Source organism: Fundulus heteroclitus, chromosome 7, assembly GCF_011125445.2.
Source record: "Fundulus heteroclitus isolate FHET01 chromosome 7, MU-UCD_Fhet_4.1, whole genome shotgun sequence".
NCBI classification, from domain to species: Eukaryota; Metazoa; Chordata; class Actinopteri; order Cyprinodontiformes; family Fundulidae; genus Fundulus; species Fundulus heteroclitus.
In genome coordinates, this window is record NC_046367.1 from 25382899 (window position 1) to 25402839 (window position 19941).

Consider the following 19941-nt stretch of genomic DNA (forward strand, 5'->3'; position numbering starts at 1 on the left):
AAAAACACTTATAGAACATAAGTATCACTTTGAATGTAGTTTTGACATTATATTGAGACACCTGTAAACACAGGTAGGTGTTGGACATCGAATCTTAACGAGAACGGTTTCCTGGAACGTCTTATTCACTTTTAAGCACGACTGAACAACCTGAACCCGAGGTGAAACATTCAACCCTGGGAAAGGTCAGAGCGGCAAAATAAGAACACTCCAGGCAGTGGCTTTTAGGTCAGGAAAACTTTTAAACGCCTTGTACACATTACTGCTGCATTTCAGATCTTGAAAATTCACCTATACAGCATATACAGTTTCCAATTTATATGTTAATATTCCTGCATAGGGTTTTTATACATCAAATTTCTACATTTGGTTACTTTGTGCATTTAATGTATGTAAGTATGCTGCTGCGGCCTACATGACACTAGATGCCACTTATATGCTACACGTTACATTCCCATGGCTAAGTAACTCATATTAAAGCCTAACATTTGTGGAAAAAAACAGAACAATTATCCAAATCAATGGTGAAATTTCTTTAGATCTACTTAACGATGACCGACTTCTTCTCACAGTAAATTAACTTCTAGCAGCTGAATCGTTTGCATCCCGGCAGGACAGTCTTATGAAATCTAAATGGCACGCGGCCGATCCTCCGTTCAGCCACCGAATGCTCCGCCCGTCTGCAGCGGCACTGCAGCGTGGCCAGTAACATTTTCTTCAAGATACAAAGTTTCAGTGCGCTTGCCGGAGCCCCCACCCCCACCCCCACCCCCCCTCAGCGATCCATTTATGCATGTTCTTTAAAACGCTTTCTCCTCCGTCCCTCCGCTGACAAAGTCCTGGTGAAGGAGACGAATCCGGGTGCAGGTCAGAGGAAAGGCCAGGAGAACGCGCCCCGCTCCTTCTGCTGCCGCTCCAGGCCTCCCGGTGAGGCTCGTTAGTTGCAACTTCTGCTGTCAGTTCGCCTTTCTTATAAAGTTTAAAAACTGTCAGTATGAGATGAGACTGGACGAGGCCGAGCCGGCGCTAGCAGAACTCAACTGCAGGTTCCCAGAGGAGCTCGATCTTCGCATTTGAGGGAGCAGGTAGGGGTCGCTTCCCAGCTGGAGAACGTCGACTCGGTCCTCCTTCCTGTACGCCAGGCAGCGTCTTATGAAGGCCTAAAAAAAAATAAAAAAAAAAAGGAGGCAAAATGAAACAAGGTCAACTGGCTTTCTTTGAAAAGTCGCCAACTTTTCCAGATTCTAGTCATTTCTAATGATCGGTGATTGTAAATGTTTAGTTGAGGTTCTGAACCCAATGGTTACCTGCCACGCTGGGTTTTGTCACTATGTGGACAAACACTATTTAGTAGGGGTGTCAACAATAATCGATTCAGCGATGCACGATTCAGCATCGATGCGGCAACGTGCCATAATCAATTATGTCACGGTTTATTTTCTGGCCTCAAATGGACAAGTTGTGAAGTTTCAATTACTTCCGGGGGCATAACAACAACAATCAAGATGGCTGAGGCGGAGGGAGATGACCGCGATAGACGGGTAGGCCTAATTAAAAACGCACCAAAAGCTTGGAAAGCGGATATCTGGGCACATTTCGGATTTTACGAAGTCAATGGGAAACTAGATAAGACTTTCGCGGTGTGTAAAACCTGTCACACCAAAATCAAGCACGTTGGGTGACCATGACATTTATGTCAAAGATACAGACATGGCAGCCAATAAAATATGTTATTATCTGATTGCTTTTGTTGCCTCATGACTGATGAAAAATTTGCCTTGTGTCCAGTAGAATTTTAATGCATCGTAGAATCGAATTGAATCGAATCGTTACCTGGTGAATCGTAATCGAATCGAATCGTGAGGGCAGTGCCAATGCACACCCCGACTATTTAGTGACGGTTTCCGATGTTGAAGCTAAAAGCCGTACCACAAATAAACAGATTTGAATGCTGCTGGAAAACAGCAACAGAAGGAAAAAGATGGCTCAGCCTCAGTCAGGGTACGCTGATAAAGGATGTGCGGTGGAAATGCATTTTTACTGCAGTGCCAGAAGCTCACGCTGAGGAATCTGATCAGCTGTGGAGACTTAACTTCCTGTAACATCCCGCCCTCCTCACCCACTACGTTGGGTTCTTGTCTAGTCTTGTTTATTATCGCTTCAGTCATTCAAAGCCGTTTCATCACCACTGACTGTAGTTTAATCAGCAAGTAATTCCCTACTTCTGAGAAACACACATTTACCTTATTTTCATGGCATGCTCTCTCATCTTTCCTATTCTGAAGAGTGGTTAAGAGAAATGAGGCTCTGTGTCACGGCATATTTATGAGCCAGAGAAACTGGAAGAAAGCCGCGATCATTTCAATGTCGTTTACGTCCTAAAACTGTACTTCAATTCTTTAAAAGTCAGAGAAATGTGCAACGTTCACAGATGTTTAATGAACAATGCATCCCAAAGCAGCATGAAGCAAAAGTGTGTTAATGATCCACAGGGGTTCATGTTTTTTATTTTTGCTGTTGAAAATAAATGATGGAAACCCTAAACTGTTGCTTTGAGTAAAGGATTACTCCCTCCTTTATCACAGACCTCCACAAACAGACAATTGTAAATCTATTGCAGCTGAGACTAAGTGAAAATATGAGCTTTAGACGATTTAAACTGATGAGACAGGAGGCATATGCAGGAAAAAAATAAATAAAATCCCCTCTACATCAGAGGCTACTTCTGCAAACAGGCCTAAATTCTCTCAGTTTATCTGAAGACGTTTCAACACAGATCCAGGAGTTTTTGTCAGTTTTGCCCGATTTCACTTCAGCAACCTGCAGTTGGAGCGCTGCTGTTTTTAAGGGGTCACCAACCTTTTTGAAGCTGAGAGCTACTTCATCGGTACTGTGTTATACAAAGGGCTCACCTTTAATTTTATGTAAAATAAATATATTTTTAATGCTTTTGTCATTTTAAATCTATGCAAATACAACTATGATTAAAAAGGGAGAGCAGCTGAATAAAATAGCATTTTAAATGCAGCTCACTGGAGGATTGTGCTATTTTTTTTGAACAGGCTTGAGAGGAAACCTTGTTGGTGGCCCGTTCTAGACGCATCCCAAGGCTGGTGCTAATCAACGACCCACCCGTCACTATCCTGGGTTGTTAGAGGTTTTGTAGTTATATATAATAATAATGGCCTCAGAAAACTTTGTAGGTTTCTGTTGCTTATAGAAAAAGCATCAAATGTTCCAGGTCACTTGGATCAACTTAAACAAGAAAGTTATGAATAAAAAATATATGGTTGCAATCATTTATGTTCTAATGTTAGAGGAAATTTTGCTAAAACAATTCATTGATAATGGTCTCTGCTGAATAAAAGGAACATTAAATTAAATGCTGGATTATTTTTCTGTTAATATGAAGCAACCATTAAAAACATATATTTCTTTTTAGGCTTTATACTCTTCTTTACCAGGAGTGACGCTAAATATGGAGGATGCTGTACTCTACTTAACAGAAAAAAATCAATCAACAGCCCCGTGATGGACCAGAACACGACATTTAAAAAGCCGTGCGCAAGTAACTGAAACACAAGTAAAATGTCAATCAAGGCATAAGATATAATCAATTTATCTTTAGAGAGCCTGCAAAACACAAATGCTTTCTCATCCTGCTCACTTTTCCTGCGCTGTTAGGGGCTGGAAAACTATTAAAAGCAAATTGTTAATGATTGAAACTCTGTGGTACCGGGTTAAAAAAAACAAAAACAAACAAATAGCCAAGCTAGCCTCTCTTACCTTAGCTTCATTGCTGGCAACTGGCTTCACAGGAAACTGGACCTCAGTAGCTTTGAGAATAGTGTTCTCCTGCAGGATATCCTGCTGGGACTGGTTGTGGCCAAAAGGCTGCAAAACAGGGACAGCTTGCTTTTAGGTCCGGGCTCCCAGAACGCAGAGAAACGCAGAGAAACGCAGAGAAACGCAGAGAAACGCAGAGAAACGCTGCCCGACCGCTGCCCGTACCTTTCTCCCGTACAGACACTGGAAAAAGATGACTCCTACCGACCACACGTCCACCTTATTGGAGATCTTTGGGGGCTCTTTACCGACCACAAAACATTCAGGAGGGAGGTACCTTTGACCCAGAAAAACAAACGTTTACAGTCCATTTGTAAAAAAAAAAAAAAAGAAAAGATATTTAAAACCCAATTAGCAAAAAGACAACTCATTTAAAGCTGGAGCGTTTTGCTAGGTTTATATAACAACATAATAGAAATATGACGAATGCATTGCTCACCAATAGGTCCCCGCCCCCTGTGACGTCAGGTCCATCCCGTCGACGCCGTAGTTGTCGTCGTCCATGATTTTGGAAAGGCCGAAGTCGGTGATTTTTATTTCGCCGCAGGCCGTGCCGTCCACCAGCAAGATGTTGCCTGCGTGTCGGGGAACAGCAGGGAGGTCAACTCTGGCCGCTCGCCGGTTCCCGTGCCGGCAGCCGGCGAGCGCTCGCACGGCGACGCTTACCTGGTTTCAGGTCGTAATGGATGATGGGAGGCTTGATCTCGTTTAGGTACTTTAGTGCGTTGACGATCTGCATGACGATGGAGCGCGCCTCTTTCTCCGACATTAGCTTATGCTGCTTCAAGTAGAAATCCAAGTCGTTGCCCTCGCAGTACTCCATGACGGTACAGAACCTGTTCAAAGGGGACCGCCGTTAAATGGCCGACACGGCACAGAACGCGACTGAAAGAACAAGGAGCCACCGGGTTACTGACGTGTCGGTGTCCAGCGAGAAGTAGTCGTACAGCTTCACGATCCGGGGGTGGTCCAGCTCCTTGTGTATTCTGTACTCTCGACACGCGTGCCTGTCAAAGAGAGGACCGCATTCACATGGTTAAACCGAAGAGACGAGGCCCAGACGCTCAATATTAGAAGTTTCCATCGGTCTCCAATTGGAGCTGCGTACTTGTGATAGTTCTCCTTCTTCTCTTCCCTCCAGTTCTTGTTAAGTTGGTGAATTTTCACAGCAGCATACCGTTGTTCGATCAAGTCAAAAGCCTGAAGAGCACACAAACAGCAGAGGTTGGTTACGCCGCCCGGCGCCGGGGGGACCCACCGTCTCTGGTCGCTTCGGGGGGCCTACCTTGTAAACTTCACTAAAGCCCCCACGGCCCAAGAGGTGCAGGAGCAGATACCGTTCATTTAGCGTGGGGTGGTCTTTAAATCTTGATGGAGGGGAGAACGGAGAACATTTATTATTTCTACTTCATTCTTTATTTTTGCATTTTGTCAAAGGATAGCGGGGGCACGGCGCGGTGGATGTTGATGGTATCTGTGTGAGCTGTTAAAGAAATGTGTTTGGACTCACTGGGAGCTGTCTTCATTATTTATTCTCTTCAGCTCCCTAATGTGAAGGTTGCGGACTCTCTCCAGGCGCTCCAGCTCAGCCTGGATCTCAGCTTCTTCCTATAAATAATTCAAGCGTGTAAACACATGAGGGCAAGGGAGCAACTTTAGAGAACTGACAGCAAGGAGAGGAGATCTTCCCAACCCTCCAGCACAGCAATCTTTCTCCTGACTTGGTTTTTAAAAAGGGGAGAGAAAAAAATCTCATTCGCTTCGCTTAACAGATTTCTAACACTTGAGTTTCAAATTAAAAACACCAATGATATCGTTGCACATTGCAGACAATTACGGCAAAGGTGAAGAAACTATACTGTAAAATCTCAAAACGAACCTTCTTCAGATGTCCAAGTCGCAGTTTGAAGATTTCTTCCTGCTCGTGGTACTCTGCTAGAGTCAGCCTTAACAGAATCAGAGGTAGGAGAGGGAAGTTACACCGATTACAGGTTGTTTTGATCTACAAATACTTGAAGCTATAGTTGGTGATCCTGTACAGAAACACGTTTTGTTATACTGTGTTATGTATCCGCTTAGCTTAGCGGTTAGCTTTGGTGTTAGCCGTTCATTGTAGCTCCGCTGCTCTCACCGTATACGGTGATTTATTCGATTAATTTTATCTTTGCAGCGACCATTTAAAATTTTTGATCTTATTCTTATCTTTATTCTAATCTTTTTAATGTTATTTTTATGATTTTATTTTTCATTTCAATTTGAGTGTCTTTGCTTTCCAAATATATACAACTCTTGCCAATGTTTTTATTCTTTGTAAATCACTGACTGAAAGAGCCATACGTAAAAAATGTGTTGCTACTTTTGCAGGAAAAACTTGTTACGCAGCGTCTTAAGCCAGCATACAAGCTGTGAAAGATCCAGGGAGCCCGAGACTCACAGTTGAGGTAGGCTGGGTTTTAGGAAGGGATCGTTTTCTGCTCCGTTCACTGCCTTGGTTTTGCGTTGCTTTGGCTCCGAGTTCGGGCTTGGTGCTTGGGAGTTGCTGGAGGACGGAGGTTTCCTCTTCGCAAGAAGTTTCCTCTGCCTCTCGATGTCTTCTCTCTGTTGATTTATCCACTCCTGCTGCCTGTCAACGCAAACACAGGATTTGCATTTTTAAACATGCGACTCTAAGTTATCTCCAGCATTAGAAATTTTATTCTCCCCAAATGTGGTTTAGTGAAATGATTTAAAAGCAGAATGGCCTTACTTGACGAGGTTTTGGAAGGCGTAGCCGTCTGTCCACTGCTCTGTGAATGAGGCCCCGTGTCTCACCGTGGTGAAATGGCCCAGACGTAATCTATCCTGCATGCTCTTCTCCCGACAAGCCTGCTTCTCCTGGTTGCTCTGAAGAATCACATCAAGCGGGGGTTTGCATAAAGTTCACCAATGACTTTAAACGGTAAAAAGAAAATAAAGGTACCTTTTCTATGAGCAGCTTTTTGCTCATGTCCATGCATTTATGCAAGCGTTCCTTATACTTTTCAAGTAATTTCTGCTGCTCGTCTATTTGCCTCCTGAGATCACAGTTTGCCTGAAAAAGCAGGATAAGGGAAAAAAAAAAATCCATCAGCTAGCAGCACAGAAGTCCCTTCACACGTCCCACGTCTGTAATTCAGAGGTTCAAAAACCGAGAAGGCTTCATTTCATTTTAATGTCATTACAAACCAGGCCAGTTTGTCTCTTACCCTTAGCAAGTCATCTATCCTACCCTCCTTCTTCTCGAGGTCTAGGTTCTTCGTACTTTCAAGGGCGGCCAATTTCAAAACTGTAAGATCAGTCTGCGGTAAAACACAGAAAAGTTAGCAGGGGATTCCCAAACTAATGCAAGTTATAAAAAAAAAAAAAAAAATCCTTTGCCATCTTCTGCCACAATCACCTGAACAAATTTGGCCGATAGTTGCTTTGGATTTGTCATCTGGTCCCCAAAAGACATATTAGTAGGAGAGGAGCTATTTTGTCGAACCTGAAACGGAAAAAGATAAAAAAAAAAAAAATAAATAATGTTAGGATCGCTTCGCATCAAAACGGATCAACCAAAGGAGATGTGGGTCTGGAGATTTGGGAGGACTTACAGCAACGCCCTGAGCCGACTGGGAATGTGAGTTCTGGGGTGAGCGGAGCACTGGGGGCAGACCTCTCACAGGACTGGAGCCATTCCCACCATGAAACTACAAAACGAACACAAGTTTAACGTGTGGCGGCTGCCGAGGTCTCGCCTTTTAAACAGAAACTCTCACAAGCCGCGCAGCTATAGAAATGTGTCATTTAAACACGCAAACTTACATCAAAATAGTCACTTATTTTGGGTCCTCGCACAGCAGATTTTCCTTCAAAGAGAGAAGACAGACGTTTTTAAATTTATAGAAATATTTTCAAATTGCACCCATGTTCAATAAAAGCCTGAAATATTTTCAGAAAAATAAAAAGAACTGAACCTTGGCTGCTCTCTGACTGGATCTCAGGCTTCCTCTTTCTGCCTCTGGTTGTTTCCGACTGCTTCTTTTCTGGAGTCTAAAATATAAAAAGGAAATAAATAGTAAGTTATTACTACAAAAAACACTTTTAACCCGTTATCCACCTGGACTGCAGCTTTAGCGAGCAATACAGCTAATCTCAAAATCTTTACACTGATAATTGTAATCTACGTTTAAGCACAACACGGATTTTGCTTTGACTTGTTTTCTATTTTGGATTTTATTACCTCCATTTTTCCATAAATTACTCTAACGTCTGACAAGTCAATAATAATTACCAAACTGTTTAAACAGCAATAGCTGTTATAAAATTATTCTATAGTGGGTATATTTTATATACCCACCGAATATGCAGGAGAACTGCCTCTTTTTACATCAGAGCCCTATTAAATGAGGAAAAACAGGACAATTTTAGACCAAAACCAAAGATTTACTAGACTACTCTTCGTTTAAAAAATAAATAAATAAATAAATAAATAAATAAATCACAGCAAGCATAATCCTAAAGTAAACTCAATAAAATCCATCAGCAGGTGTTTCATTTAAATTTTCCAAGAGGAAACAAAAAACTGAATATTGCATTTTTTCGTTCCATAAAGTTTTGTTTTTTTTACTTAAACCAACCAGTACAAATTGCTATTTTAAATACGTCCCGGATGATGTAAACAAGTCTAAGATTAACAAGTACAGAAAACATCAGAAAACAGAGAAGTGACAGTCCTTAAAGTTCAGCTCCAGGCTGACCGAGTCATTTCTCTTTTTTTTTACAAAACGCACACGGGTAAAAGTATGCGCTCAAAAAGAAGCATTAAATGGTGCAGCAGATATGCATGCCTTTCATTCATCCACAGGCGTGTACTGACCTTGGCAAAATGAGCCATTATGAGACTTTTGTTAGCTGTACGGTCATCAGACACTGATCGTTTTAATCAGTTCATCCATATTTCTATATACACACTTTAATGACACAAAAAAGTAGAACTGAGCGTTATGACCTAAAAAGCAAAACATGATCTATACCGCAACATTTTAACATCTGGTCTCAAGTCACCACCCAGTGGTGCTAATTGTGACTCTGATCCGGCCTCCAACAGCTGGGTGAAAACATACAGCTCTCCTTCTGCATGCTTCAACACACAAGTGACTTAAATCAGTGAAGAAAAAATAAACGGATTATTAACCACATGTTCAAAATGCAACCAATTACACACTGCAAAAACAGAACAAAAATAAGTCTTTTTTTTCTTGAAATGAGTGTATTTGTACTTTATTTGAGCAGGTAAATAAGATAATTTGCTAATGGAGTAAGATTCTTGCACTTAAAATAGGAACAACTCATATCCATCAACTTATTTCAAGTGCATTATATCTAATTATCTTATTTTAGGGGTAAAAAATACTCTTTACATTGGCAGATAATCTTATTTACCTGCTCAAATCAGGGACAAATGCACAAATTTCAACAAAATTGAACTTATTTTTAGTTCTGTTTTTGCAGTGCATCATTTGGAGGAAGAAAAAAAAAAAAAAAAAAAACACGGATCCTTCTGACCAGAGAACAAACGATCAGCCATCAAACACAAACAAAACTCCTAACTGAACACGCTCTGGATTGTACGGCAGTAAAAACACAAGCTTAATGCCGACACGTCAGACCGATGCGATTAGAAGAGCAGCTTTTTAAAAGACATGCAACATTAATAATAAAGTTTGTTCATAAATAATTTGTTTGCTATCAAAATCAGAACCAACTGTGCTCATCCATTTTAGCTGCACAGCGGGAGCCGCTCTCTGTGGTTCCTGCAACCCTCCTGAGTTTTCCGTCTTCCCCCTCCTCCAAACTGCAGGACTGACATCCAAACTGCAGCTTTCACTAAAATAGCTACGTTGTTGAGCCGACATCTCTTTCTTCCTGTAACGTCCAGCTTGTTTAACCATTGTTATTTTCCTTTGCAAACAGGTCGTTTGTCACTGAAATTTGTCCACTGTGGACATGGACATGCAGAGATATACATAACCCACCAAATGTTGCGTCCGAGGTTCTAAGGGCATACGTTGGATGTCGGTGTCTTACCTCTGACTCCTTGTCGCTCAAGGATCCCAAACTGCCAAAACTATGATTTGAACATTCATTGTTGGTCAGTCCCTGCAGGAAATGGAACACGTTTAGGTTCAAATCAGCTACAGGGATCCCCAAACTGATTGAAAACAAACCCTCGACCGTTTGAAAAAGCCCGGGATCACCGGTGTCACGACACTCTGACTCACTTTGGTTCCTCCGCTGGTGCTGCAGGTGCTTCCCCCTGTGCTGCCGCTGACCCCTCCCATGAAACGAGCCTCCAGCAGCTCCTGTCTGCGGGGGTCCAGGCTGTGCAGCTCCTCCATGGTGCCTGGGTAGACCGAGCAGTGATTCAGAGCATGCCTTATAATTCAGGGTTTCACTCAATGGACACTTAGATCGCTCCATAAAAGAGAGCAGATGCCACAGTATCACTAGTAAAAACATTTTACATAGAGAACTATTTTATATCCATTTTTTTTCAAGGTGCATTGAGAAAAACCCAATGCAGTTAAAAGCCAATGGTATTATTTTTCTGACATTTCTGAGCTACAAACGCCGCCGTCCTGAGAGTCCGGAGGAAACGCTTCCATTGCTAGGCGATGCTGAATACGGAGCTCCTGTGGGAACGATACAGGAGCTCCTTGGGATTGTGTGTTGCTGCCGACTCGCAGGTGCCTGCACACTACACCCGTGCTTTAATGAGGCGACCATTTCTGAACAGCTACCGGGCCTCAGCAGAGCAGCCGGCATTTCAAGAGCTTGGAATAATCTAGACCCGTTTAGAGGAGGAGGAAAAAAATAGATATTTGAAAATGACAACAATATTAATAAACCTGCAGAAGAACAACAGCCTACATAGACAACATTAAGTGTTTTATCAGCCTAATGTAATATGCCACACACTACACAGACCTATTTTTCAAACTAACGTTCTTATATTAGAAAGGAAGATTTCCCTTATATTCCCACAGAGGGGGAATCTTCTCCCTGCGTTTAACCCATCCCTCAGGGGGCAGTGGGCTGCCTACGCCGAGTGGCTGCTGGGAGAAATCTGCGGCTAAGGGTCGAGCTCAGGGACCCATGGTTAGGCCTGTCGCGATAGTCAATAAACCAATTAATCGCTCGATCAATTTTAATCACATAATTAAAATAAGCGCAACAAGTTGCGTACGCACGCTGGCTTGTTTCCCCTCGTGTTTCCGTCTCCTCTAGTGATCTAAAGCCTGGTCGCCAGGCTTCTGATACGGTGGGGGAAGCCCAGCTGGTGTCAGGGGGGCGCATGCTTGAAGTTAACATGAGAGCCTGGTGAGAGCCACAGAAACGCTAATTTGAAAAGAAATGAATATGGTGTCAAGGCCAAAAATGACCGCTGCAGGGTGCGAGTTGTTTGGATTTAAATCTCTAGTTTGTCTGAACCCGTAGGTCGAGAGGATATGCCTACCTTATTATGCCGTTATCATATTAGTAGTTGAAAAAAAGGTCTCCAAACATTATCACAACAAGTTTTTGAAAAATGTATCGTCCCGCCACATTGGTTATGGTGACAGGCCCAGCCATGGCGGCCGCCTGCGGTGATCGGCCCGGGTGCTTACGGCCTTCTCAGGATGCCACTAGGCCACCAGTCCCCCATAAAACCCCCTGGAGACGCACGGTAGAAATCGTCTGGTGACCGCAGTCACTCAGAAACTAACACCTCGATCTTATTTCTAATCAGTGACATACTATAGCGGTGGAAACCAAAACACTGGGCACGTTTGTTTTAGCTGGACGAAGACTCAAAGTAAGCTGCTTTCAGTATCACGGTGAGGTGTATGAAATGAAGTCAGAGGAAACACAAAGGGCCGTAAGAAGCTTCTAGAAAAGTAACTATTTTCTTCTGAGGCATGCTGGGTGTTTATTTCTGCGGCTACAAGGGGGGAGTCGGCAGACAACAGGAAGAGTTATCTCTGTTTTGTTAATTCTCCAGCGGAAGACGATGGATCAGGAGAAGTTGGCGCTCGTTTGGAAATCTCTGAAAAGGACGTACTTACTCCACAGGCTGATGCACACTTAGTAAGAAGAAGAGTGTTAAGAGTGCTAATCATCCTTGGACTAACAATTGTCAACCCGGGAAACAATCCTGTTTAACTGCGGTACCACGTAACACAGACTGTTCTCTCTTAAACAAGACGTGACGTCGCCTCTCCCCCCTAATATAAACAACTAATGATCAATCATCTCAGCAAGGTGCCTTAATCTCCTTTACAGCCGACAATAAATGAATCAGGGATGCACGGACATGAACATTTCCTGCGCTGCATCGCCGTCACACGGCCAAACAAATACCACGGTGCCAACCTCCTCCTCCTAAAACACACAAAACAGCAAAAAGATGCAAGAAATAAACAATGTTTGCCAAGTTTTACTCATCAGAACCGATTCGGATTTGTGAAAAATTGACCAACATCGGCCGATATTGAAGCCACTGCGGATATGCTGTCCATCCCTAAAATGAAAGAATGAATGAGTTGACAAGGCAATACTTTTTAGATGCGTCTCACAAAAATATTAATCATTGCCTATAAATGCTGCAGCTATTTTAGATCTGTTTTATTTGTACAGATACAAATGTCCCATAATCTGAAGATTTTTTTTTACAGCATTTCGAAATTTTGAGCGATGCAGAGAAAAATAGTGATTGCATATTTTTTTTTGTAAAACTAATCACTTTATCATTCAGACATTTAAATTTTCAGTTTATAACGTAAGAATATTTTATTTTCAGCTCTACAAGAGAAACTAGACTCGGATAAAAATTGATATAGGTAGGTCTGAGCTTTACCAAATTTGCTGATTGAAAATCCGCCTAAAATGTCTCTTTGATAAGTTGTAAATTGGATATTTACAGAATTAGCTGTGTAACTACACAGCTATGACAACAATTGTCCCACTGATAGACATAAAAATGTGTCTGATGAAAAATGACATTTATTCTAATTCACATTAAATACATTTTCCAAACTGATTACTGTAATATATCCACCTTAAACACTACATCTAACAGCTTTTTATAATCTTTAGACTGGATTCATGCCACAAAGGCTGCTGCCTGAGTAGCTGTAGTTCCCCACTACACCCTTAAAATGAAAAATTTCTGCTGCAGGTTTCTTCCTGTTGAAGGATAGTTTTCCTCTCCACTTTCGCTACATGCATGCTCGGTATGAGGGATTGCTGCAAAGTCAGCGCCGATGCAAACGACTGTTCACTGTCACTACAAGCTGATCCAGGAGGAGTGGATGCTGCAGGACAATGGCTCGATGCAATCACAACTCAGCGCCACATTATTTGCTGCAGACTGTGGTGATTGGGACCCTAGAACTCCGTTTGGCCACGTACATACGCAGGCACAAAAACTGGGTTTTTCTCAAATCTCTACTTTGGCGTTAGTGTTAGGGAGTTTTCATAAACAATTTTTAGTGATTTTGAACGTTTTTTGTGTGAATAGAAGGCAGAAATCGCATGAAAAGCATTTGTTTACCCAGATGCCCGGCTAAGCGTGGACAAGGCCTTAGACAGAAAACTTTTTAACCAATCTGAACTATTTCATTTTTTTAATTGACTTTTGTTTTGATCTCTTATGTGCCTTGAGACGACACGTGTAAGTAATTGGCGCTGTATAAATAAACTGAACTGAAATTATGAATTTGCATGCCATGCACAAAGGAAGCCCTTTCCATCAAACAACGTATGACAGCTATGAAAACAGCTTGTAATGGTAATATTACGAGCTGTTTGATGTAAGTTACTGCAAGTGTAATAAATAACACTCGTGAACCACGACTAGCCACGGTTGTCTACTACATCACAAAAATATAAAATATACCGTCCAGCTAGTGCAAATGAATTATTTGTTTTAAACCCTGATGTGCTACACTTATTAGGTGACAGAAGTTAAGCAATACAAAACCAAAGCTCAATAAAACTCAGAACTTATCCAACAGAAATGGTAATAATTTTAGATAAAATCAGAAATAAAGAAAATAAGAACTTCACATTACAACTACAGTTTAAATGCACTGTCCCTGAAAACGAAATTGCAGAAAACTTCAGGCCAGGACACATTAGCCATCCTTTAAGGATTTGTCCCGGCTGAGCAAAACAACACTTTATTCTTCGTCAAATGGATCTATCTAAATCAACGTTCTGGGGAATTTCTCCCATAAAACCCAAAACACTTAGCAGCGCATTTTACCTGATAATTGCGCTACAAAATTCCAGTTGCTGTGCAATAAAAAAAAATGACGGAAACAATTTGGCAGCCCTTCAATTTCCTCCTCCCGCCCTCCCAAGACACCGACTTGTCTTGTTGCGTTTCCCCACAATAGGTCGTTGACTTCCAATCAAATCTGCAGCACATTTTATTATCGAAATCATCTGCGTCCAACCACAGGAATACTACGTGGTGTGCTTCCCGCACATATAAAAAAAAAAGGAGCCTCGAGACGAAAGCAAAAACAAAACGCTTGCCGTCAACTGTTGAGGCTATTTTGTAATGAAACCTGAATAAAAATGCTTGGGCCTGGCGAAACATCCGCTCTGTTTCCAGCTCATTCAGATAAACGCCGCAGCTTTTCACCTTTAACCCTCGACCGGCCTGACTGGGCAAATATAAATCACGCTGGTAATAAACGACTGGTATGTTCAGTGTTGGTAATGATGATCTCCAAAATAAGAACAGCAAAATGCACAGGAAGCAGCTGTTGTAGGCATTCAACCAACCCTCTGGGGACGTGCTACATCTAAAAACCCTTTGCTTTTGCTGGTTTTCACTGCAATCTTGATCTGTCCGATTTAGGGGCACAACAATGGCAGAATCTAATGATTACAACAGTGTATATTGTTTTTGACAAAACGTCTAATTTAAAATGTGAAATATTTCACAAGTTGACATCTTTGAATGTGGATTTTTTTTTTAAACCACCGGTTTGTGTTCTTGTCAAAAAAGAACAGGGAAAAGCTCAGTAATTGTTTCTAGAGTATTTGGGCACCATGTCATGGCGTGATCAGCCAAACAGCCGGCCGAAGCCAAGAGGTCAGCATTTGATGCAACGTGCTAAATTTAAAGCAGAATAACATCTAACTGCTCCTAAAAATCAGGGGGGAAAAGATACTTATTGGTGGGAACAGGAGCTGCATAAAAACACTGAATGAATGACTAATATCTAAGTAAAACATGGTAGCTGTGTGTGGGCAGAAACTTAGTGCTTAAAAAGTATAAAAGGTTGCCCTGCAGAGTTTCACGAGGGCAAAGAAGTTGAATTCTAAGTTAAAATTTAACCCCCTTTATAAATTTAATAAATTAAAGGGTGGTTTATTCCCCCCCGATAAGCAAAGCACATCTAAGGTGTTTCACTTTGCAAAAGGAGTACATTTATTTTGACTCAAAGAAGCCCTGAATAACTTCTAACTAAGCCCGCCGGTTCTTGGACTGAAACATCTCCACTAGATCTGCAGCTAGTAATTCAATTAGCCTGATCAGGCATGCGTCTGTGATCTGTAACCCAGTATAATCAAGCCTTTCCATTTTATTCCCTTTAAACTTTCAAAATTGCTTAAATCTTCTTCACCGCTCTTGAATGTTTTAAGTCCTTTGATCAGACAGAAGAGAAAAAGTGCCAGAATGATCCCTCTGCTGTGGTTGTACAGCGCATCGAGTAAATCAGCAAATGGCCCTCACACACGAGTTGCTGCAGACTGCTAGCCAGCTGGCTGAAAGAAGGCTCTTACCCCTTTTCGCTTAATTAGGAGGACATATTTTCCAGTTTGGAAAATATTATTGTTCATTGGGTAAAACACAATGCATCGTGCTAAAACTGTTTTGCAACCACAGAGAACAAAGCTACGTGTTCGTTTAGCGGCCGGCTAATTAACCAGGTGATATCAGCACGTTGTACCTGTCGTAGCCTATAACGAGCAGGGCAGCATAATACGATAATACATAAAACGCGCTACGGCATTAGCACATTAAAGCCACTATTTGATAGTCAAGAGACTTTCTCATTCCTTATTATTGTATCACAATTAAAGTGTAATAATTAACGGGTTGCAGAATTAGCAAATACACGTTATACATCTTAATTTGGCATTTTTCTGTAAACATTCAGCTACTTTCTGAGAGTCAAACACTGGCCTACACCTACCCATCATATGATTTTAGATTTTAGATATAAAAAAAAAGGGGGGATCTCATGGAAAAAAGGAACACAATAGACGTATGGCTCCCTACGCTACCTCCCAACGCCACTAAGACATGTATACCAGCACACAGGCGCACACATATGTGCTTTTTTTTTTTATCAAGGATTTCCTTCTGTCTCAAACAGTAAAGGCCTCAGTGCATGACTGTTATCTATTTTCAAGCCCCTGCAGGAGCCTGCGGTTGAACCCTTACAGCCCTTGTTGTGGATGTCATTTTAACTCCATGCCGTTCAGCAGACATCAGACTGACCACCTGTTTCTGCAGGACTGGCCCGAGAATAAGAAAACGCATCTCGGGCACGACGTGAAGGAAGACACGCCGCACACTTGAGCCAATTTCACTGGCAACTTTCAAAGCGGGAGGAGAAGCGCCCGTCTTAACAATGACAAGTGGCATACGGATGTAGGCAGCCATCATTGTTGTTAATCAGCGTGTGTTCCACTGGGTGACAGAAGGAGCAGAAGGGGGGGTAGCCATAGCAGTTTCCCCAAATACGCGCTGAGAAACGTGGCGTAAACTATTGACCTTAGAAAAAAAAAGAGGGGGAGGCGTGATAATATCCCCAAAAAGAGACGTAACAGCAGGTTGCAGCGGCTTATATCCCACCGTGACACTTTATTTTTTAACAAACTCAAATAAAAAGAGACGGGGGTCAAACAAGGATACCCGTGTGCGTCCGGCGTGTCAGCATACACGGCGAAGAGACGCGTGATTTCGGAGGAATCACACGCCGATGCATGCATGCAGCCCTGCCCCGTTAGGATGGCAAACAAGTCCGGCAACAGAGCACAGAAATCAACATCGGTGTGTGTGTGAAGGCTACAATCAGGACGGGGAGAGGCGTCCATGATGCGGGGATGCACACTCTCACCCTGCTCGCTAAGACCCCTTCCCCTTCAATTTAACGTCAACACTTCCAGAAACTGCTAGATTATTATTATTTTTCCTTTCCTGCTCGCATCAACTGACTCGTCGTTAAGTGTTAGCCATCACCGCGAGGTGGTGTGGTGTTTTTTTTTTGTGTGTGTGTGTGTGGTAAAAGCTGCGTCGATTGCAGCGTTTTGAACGTGCACCTTTACAAAGATATATCTATATTTGTTCGCCTCGGTGCAGGTTGTTTTGTCTAAAAGGTTCAGAGCCCCCGGCCGCAGCACCGAGCTACAGTCCCTGTCTCCGGTGCTAAAAGCTAGCCAAACAGGCTCAATGGACTTTGGAGCTGACGCTTCGCTGTGAACGGTAGCTAGTACCGGCCAGCTTTCGCCAACGGAAATTTGTTCGGCACTTCGTGGCGAATCGTTTCCACGCCACGCTCGGAATCGCGTTAGAGGACCGAGTAAAAAAAGTGTTTAGAGATTTTTTTTTAAGACGTTTCACGATACCTTCCGAGGCCTTCACCCCTGCCGTGGTATGCTGCTGAAAACACAGTCCGTGTTGGGGACGTGGAGAGCTGGGACCAAAGATGGCGTCCCCTCCAAACTTCCACTACTTTGGATTCTCATCAAGCTACTTTTTTTTTTTTTTTTTTTTTTTTTTTTTAAATCTGCAGGGCGCCGCAGCGCACGGTCGCTCACACTCACTGGGAAACTAAGCGTGCGGCGTACCACATCACGTTTGTGTACGCCGACAGCCAAGTGAGAGAAAATGGGAATATTACTGTTCTTTTAGGGCACAAACCTCTTTACACCTAAGCAGTGCGTCCGGGCTCCAGGGCCACCTCTCCGTCTTCGACTGGCTGTCTGTGAAACGTCACGCGGCGTGTGCAAAAGATTCGTCTCGCGGAGGTGATGCGTTCAGCGTGCGTGACGATATCCATGTTGTAGGAAAATAAACAGACTCAACTTAGGCGATAAAGAAAGGCTCAGTCACAAGCCGAGGTTATTATTTATGTTAACAACCAATACAGTTAAGCTCGTTTGTATAATAATAATAATAATAATATGTCAATATTAAAATGTCATTGACCTTGAATTATTTTAAAAAGTCTATTCAACATATTCAACGAGATGCTGAAAAATACTAGAATAATCTAAAATGTATAGTCTTATGCAAACATATAACTGAGAATGTAATTTAAAACACAGAAGAAATAAAGAATAAAAAAATTATTTATGAAAAATATATTTACAAAGAAAACAGATTTTTTTTTTGATAAAACAGAACTCAACTGGCCACGGGTCTTTAGTTTTGCTTGATAACATTGGTGTAAGCTGTTCATTTTTAATATTCAAGAAAATTATCCTAATGTAATGCCAATAGTTTTTTTTTTTTTTTTACATCAATCAATCAATGAACTTTTATTGTTTTATCATGTACATAAAATCAACATTATAGAAACAGAATTAAAAACATAAAAATCAAGCAATAAAATACAAAATATGACACCGTGCTACTAAATATTAAAAGCTAGTGTGAATAAATAGGTTTTAAGCTTGACCTTATAAAAGCCAAAGTCAGTAGTGGTACGAATGTCCGGAGGCAATTTGTTCCAGAGCCTGGACCCAGCAACTGAGAAGGTCCAATCAACCCAGTTTTTGTATCTACCTAGCTCTAGGGACTTCTAAAAAGACCTGGTTTGTTAACCTTAAGGCCCTAGTTGGGTTCTGAACTCACAAAAGTTCAGACAGGTATGGAGAGGCAAAACCATTAAGGGCTTTAAAAACAACATTTTAAAATCAACCCTAAAAGAAACTGGAAGCCAGTGGACAGAAAAAAAAGGGACCTAGGTGATGTGCTGTCACCAGGGAACGTTGGTTAAAAAGCGGGCAGCGGCATTTTAAACGATCTGAAGACGGCTGATTGACCACTTGGAGACACCGACAGTACGTTGCAATAGTCATTTCTCAAGCTTAAAACCCCGAAATATTTTTTTTTTTCCAAGACCAATATGATTTGACAACCTTTGTCAAAAGAACTGGTAAAAAAAAACTATCCCTGACCATACTGTCAATTTGCTTGTCAAATCTCAAACTGCAGTCAATGATGACACCAAGGTTCTTTAAAACTGCTTTAGATTTAGAAGGTAGAAAATTGAAATTAGAATGTGCACAATCACCAATTAAAACATACCGTTTTATCTTCTTTCATGTGGAGACATTTTTGCCCTAACCACATCTTGATGTCTGAAATGCAGACATTGTGTCAAAGTGCCTTGCAAAGGTATTCGCAGCCCTTGAACTTTGTCAACCAAAATCTTCAATGTATTTTATTGGGATTTCATGTAATAGACAAACCCAAATTTGTGCATAATCATAAAATAACACAATAATAAACCCTTGCATACACTTTTCACTCTCACACCTTTAAATATAATCCAGTGACGAACAGGTCAGGAACAACGTGAACAACTTTAAAGCATTGTTTTACTATAAAGTAATTTCCCAAGTATTGTGGAGCAATTATCAATCCGCCGTATAACAATGGAAAGAGCATTACACAACTGGGAACCTGACATAATGTGGCCATACAACTAAACAGCCAGAATAGACATTCAGGGCATTAAATAGAGGAGCTATCAAGGGCTCAGTGTTAATTCCAGTGGTGTTACAGAGATCCACGACTCGGGTAGGAGCATCTGTTGATAGGGCAGCCAATAACTTTTTGGAAGCATGGCAAAAATAAAGCCTTTTTTATAAAAATCAAAGCCTTTAAAGGTCTGCAAGTGTCCGTCCTTCCCCATCTAGGGGGCGCTGCAGTAAGAGCTATGATAGAGCGGTTTTGATGAAAGCCTATTCATCAGAGTGCCCCCAAAGTACCTAATCCAACTGAGAATCTGTGACAAGATT

General features: G+C 41.8%; 1 protein-coding gene across 1 annotated transcript; it reads right to left on the reverse strand.

Annotated features, from left to right (window-relative positions):
- Nucleotides 1-222: 222 nt before the first annotated feature.
- On the reverse strand, nt 223-17892 carry tlk1a (tousled-like kinase 1a). The gene is given in 24 exon segments (XM_021313929.2): nt 223-1160; nt 3787-3894; nt 4012-4123; nt 4286-4421; nt 4513-4682; nt 4764-4853; nt 4955-5046; nt 5132-5213; nt 5357-5454; nt 5726-5792; nt 6281-6469; nt 6593-6729; nt 6806-6916; nt 7071-7163; nt 7262-7348; nt 7458-7553; nt 7669-7712; nt 7821-7896; nt 8204-8242; nt 9934-10005; nt 10128-10249; nt 17539-17578; nt 17580-17615; nt 17617-17892. Coding segments are annotated over 24 exon segments (2310 nt in total). The 5' UTR covers nt 17659-17892; the 3' UTR covers nt 223-989.
- Nucleotides 17893-19941: the final 2049 nt, after the last annotated feature.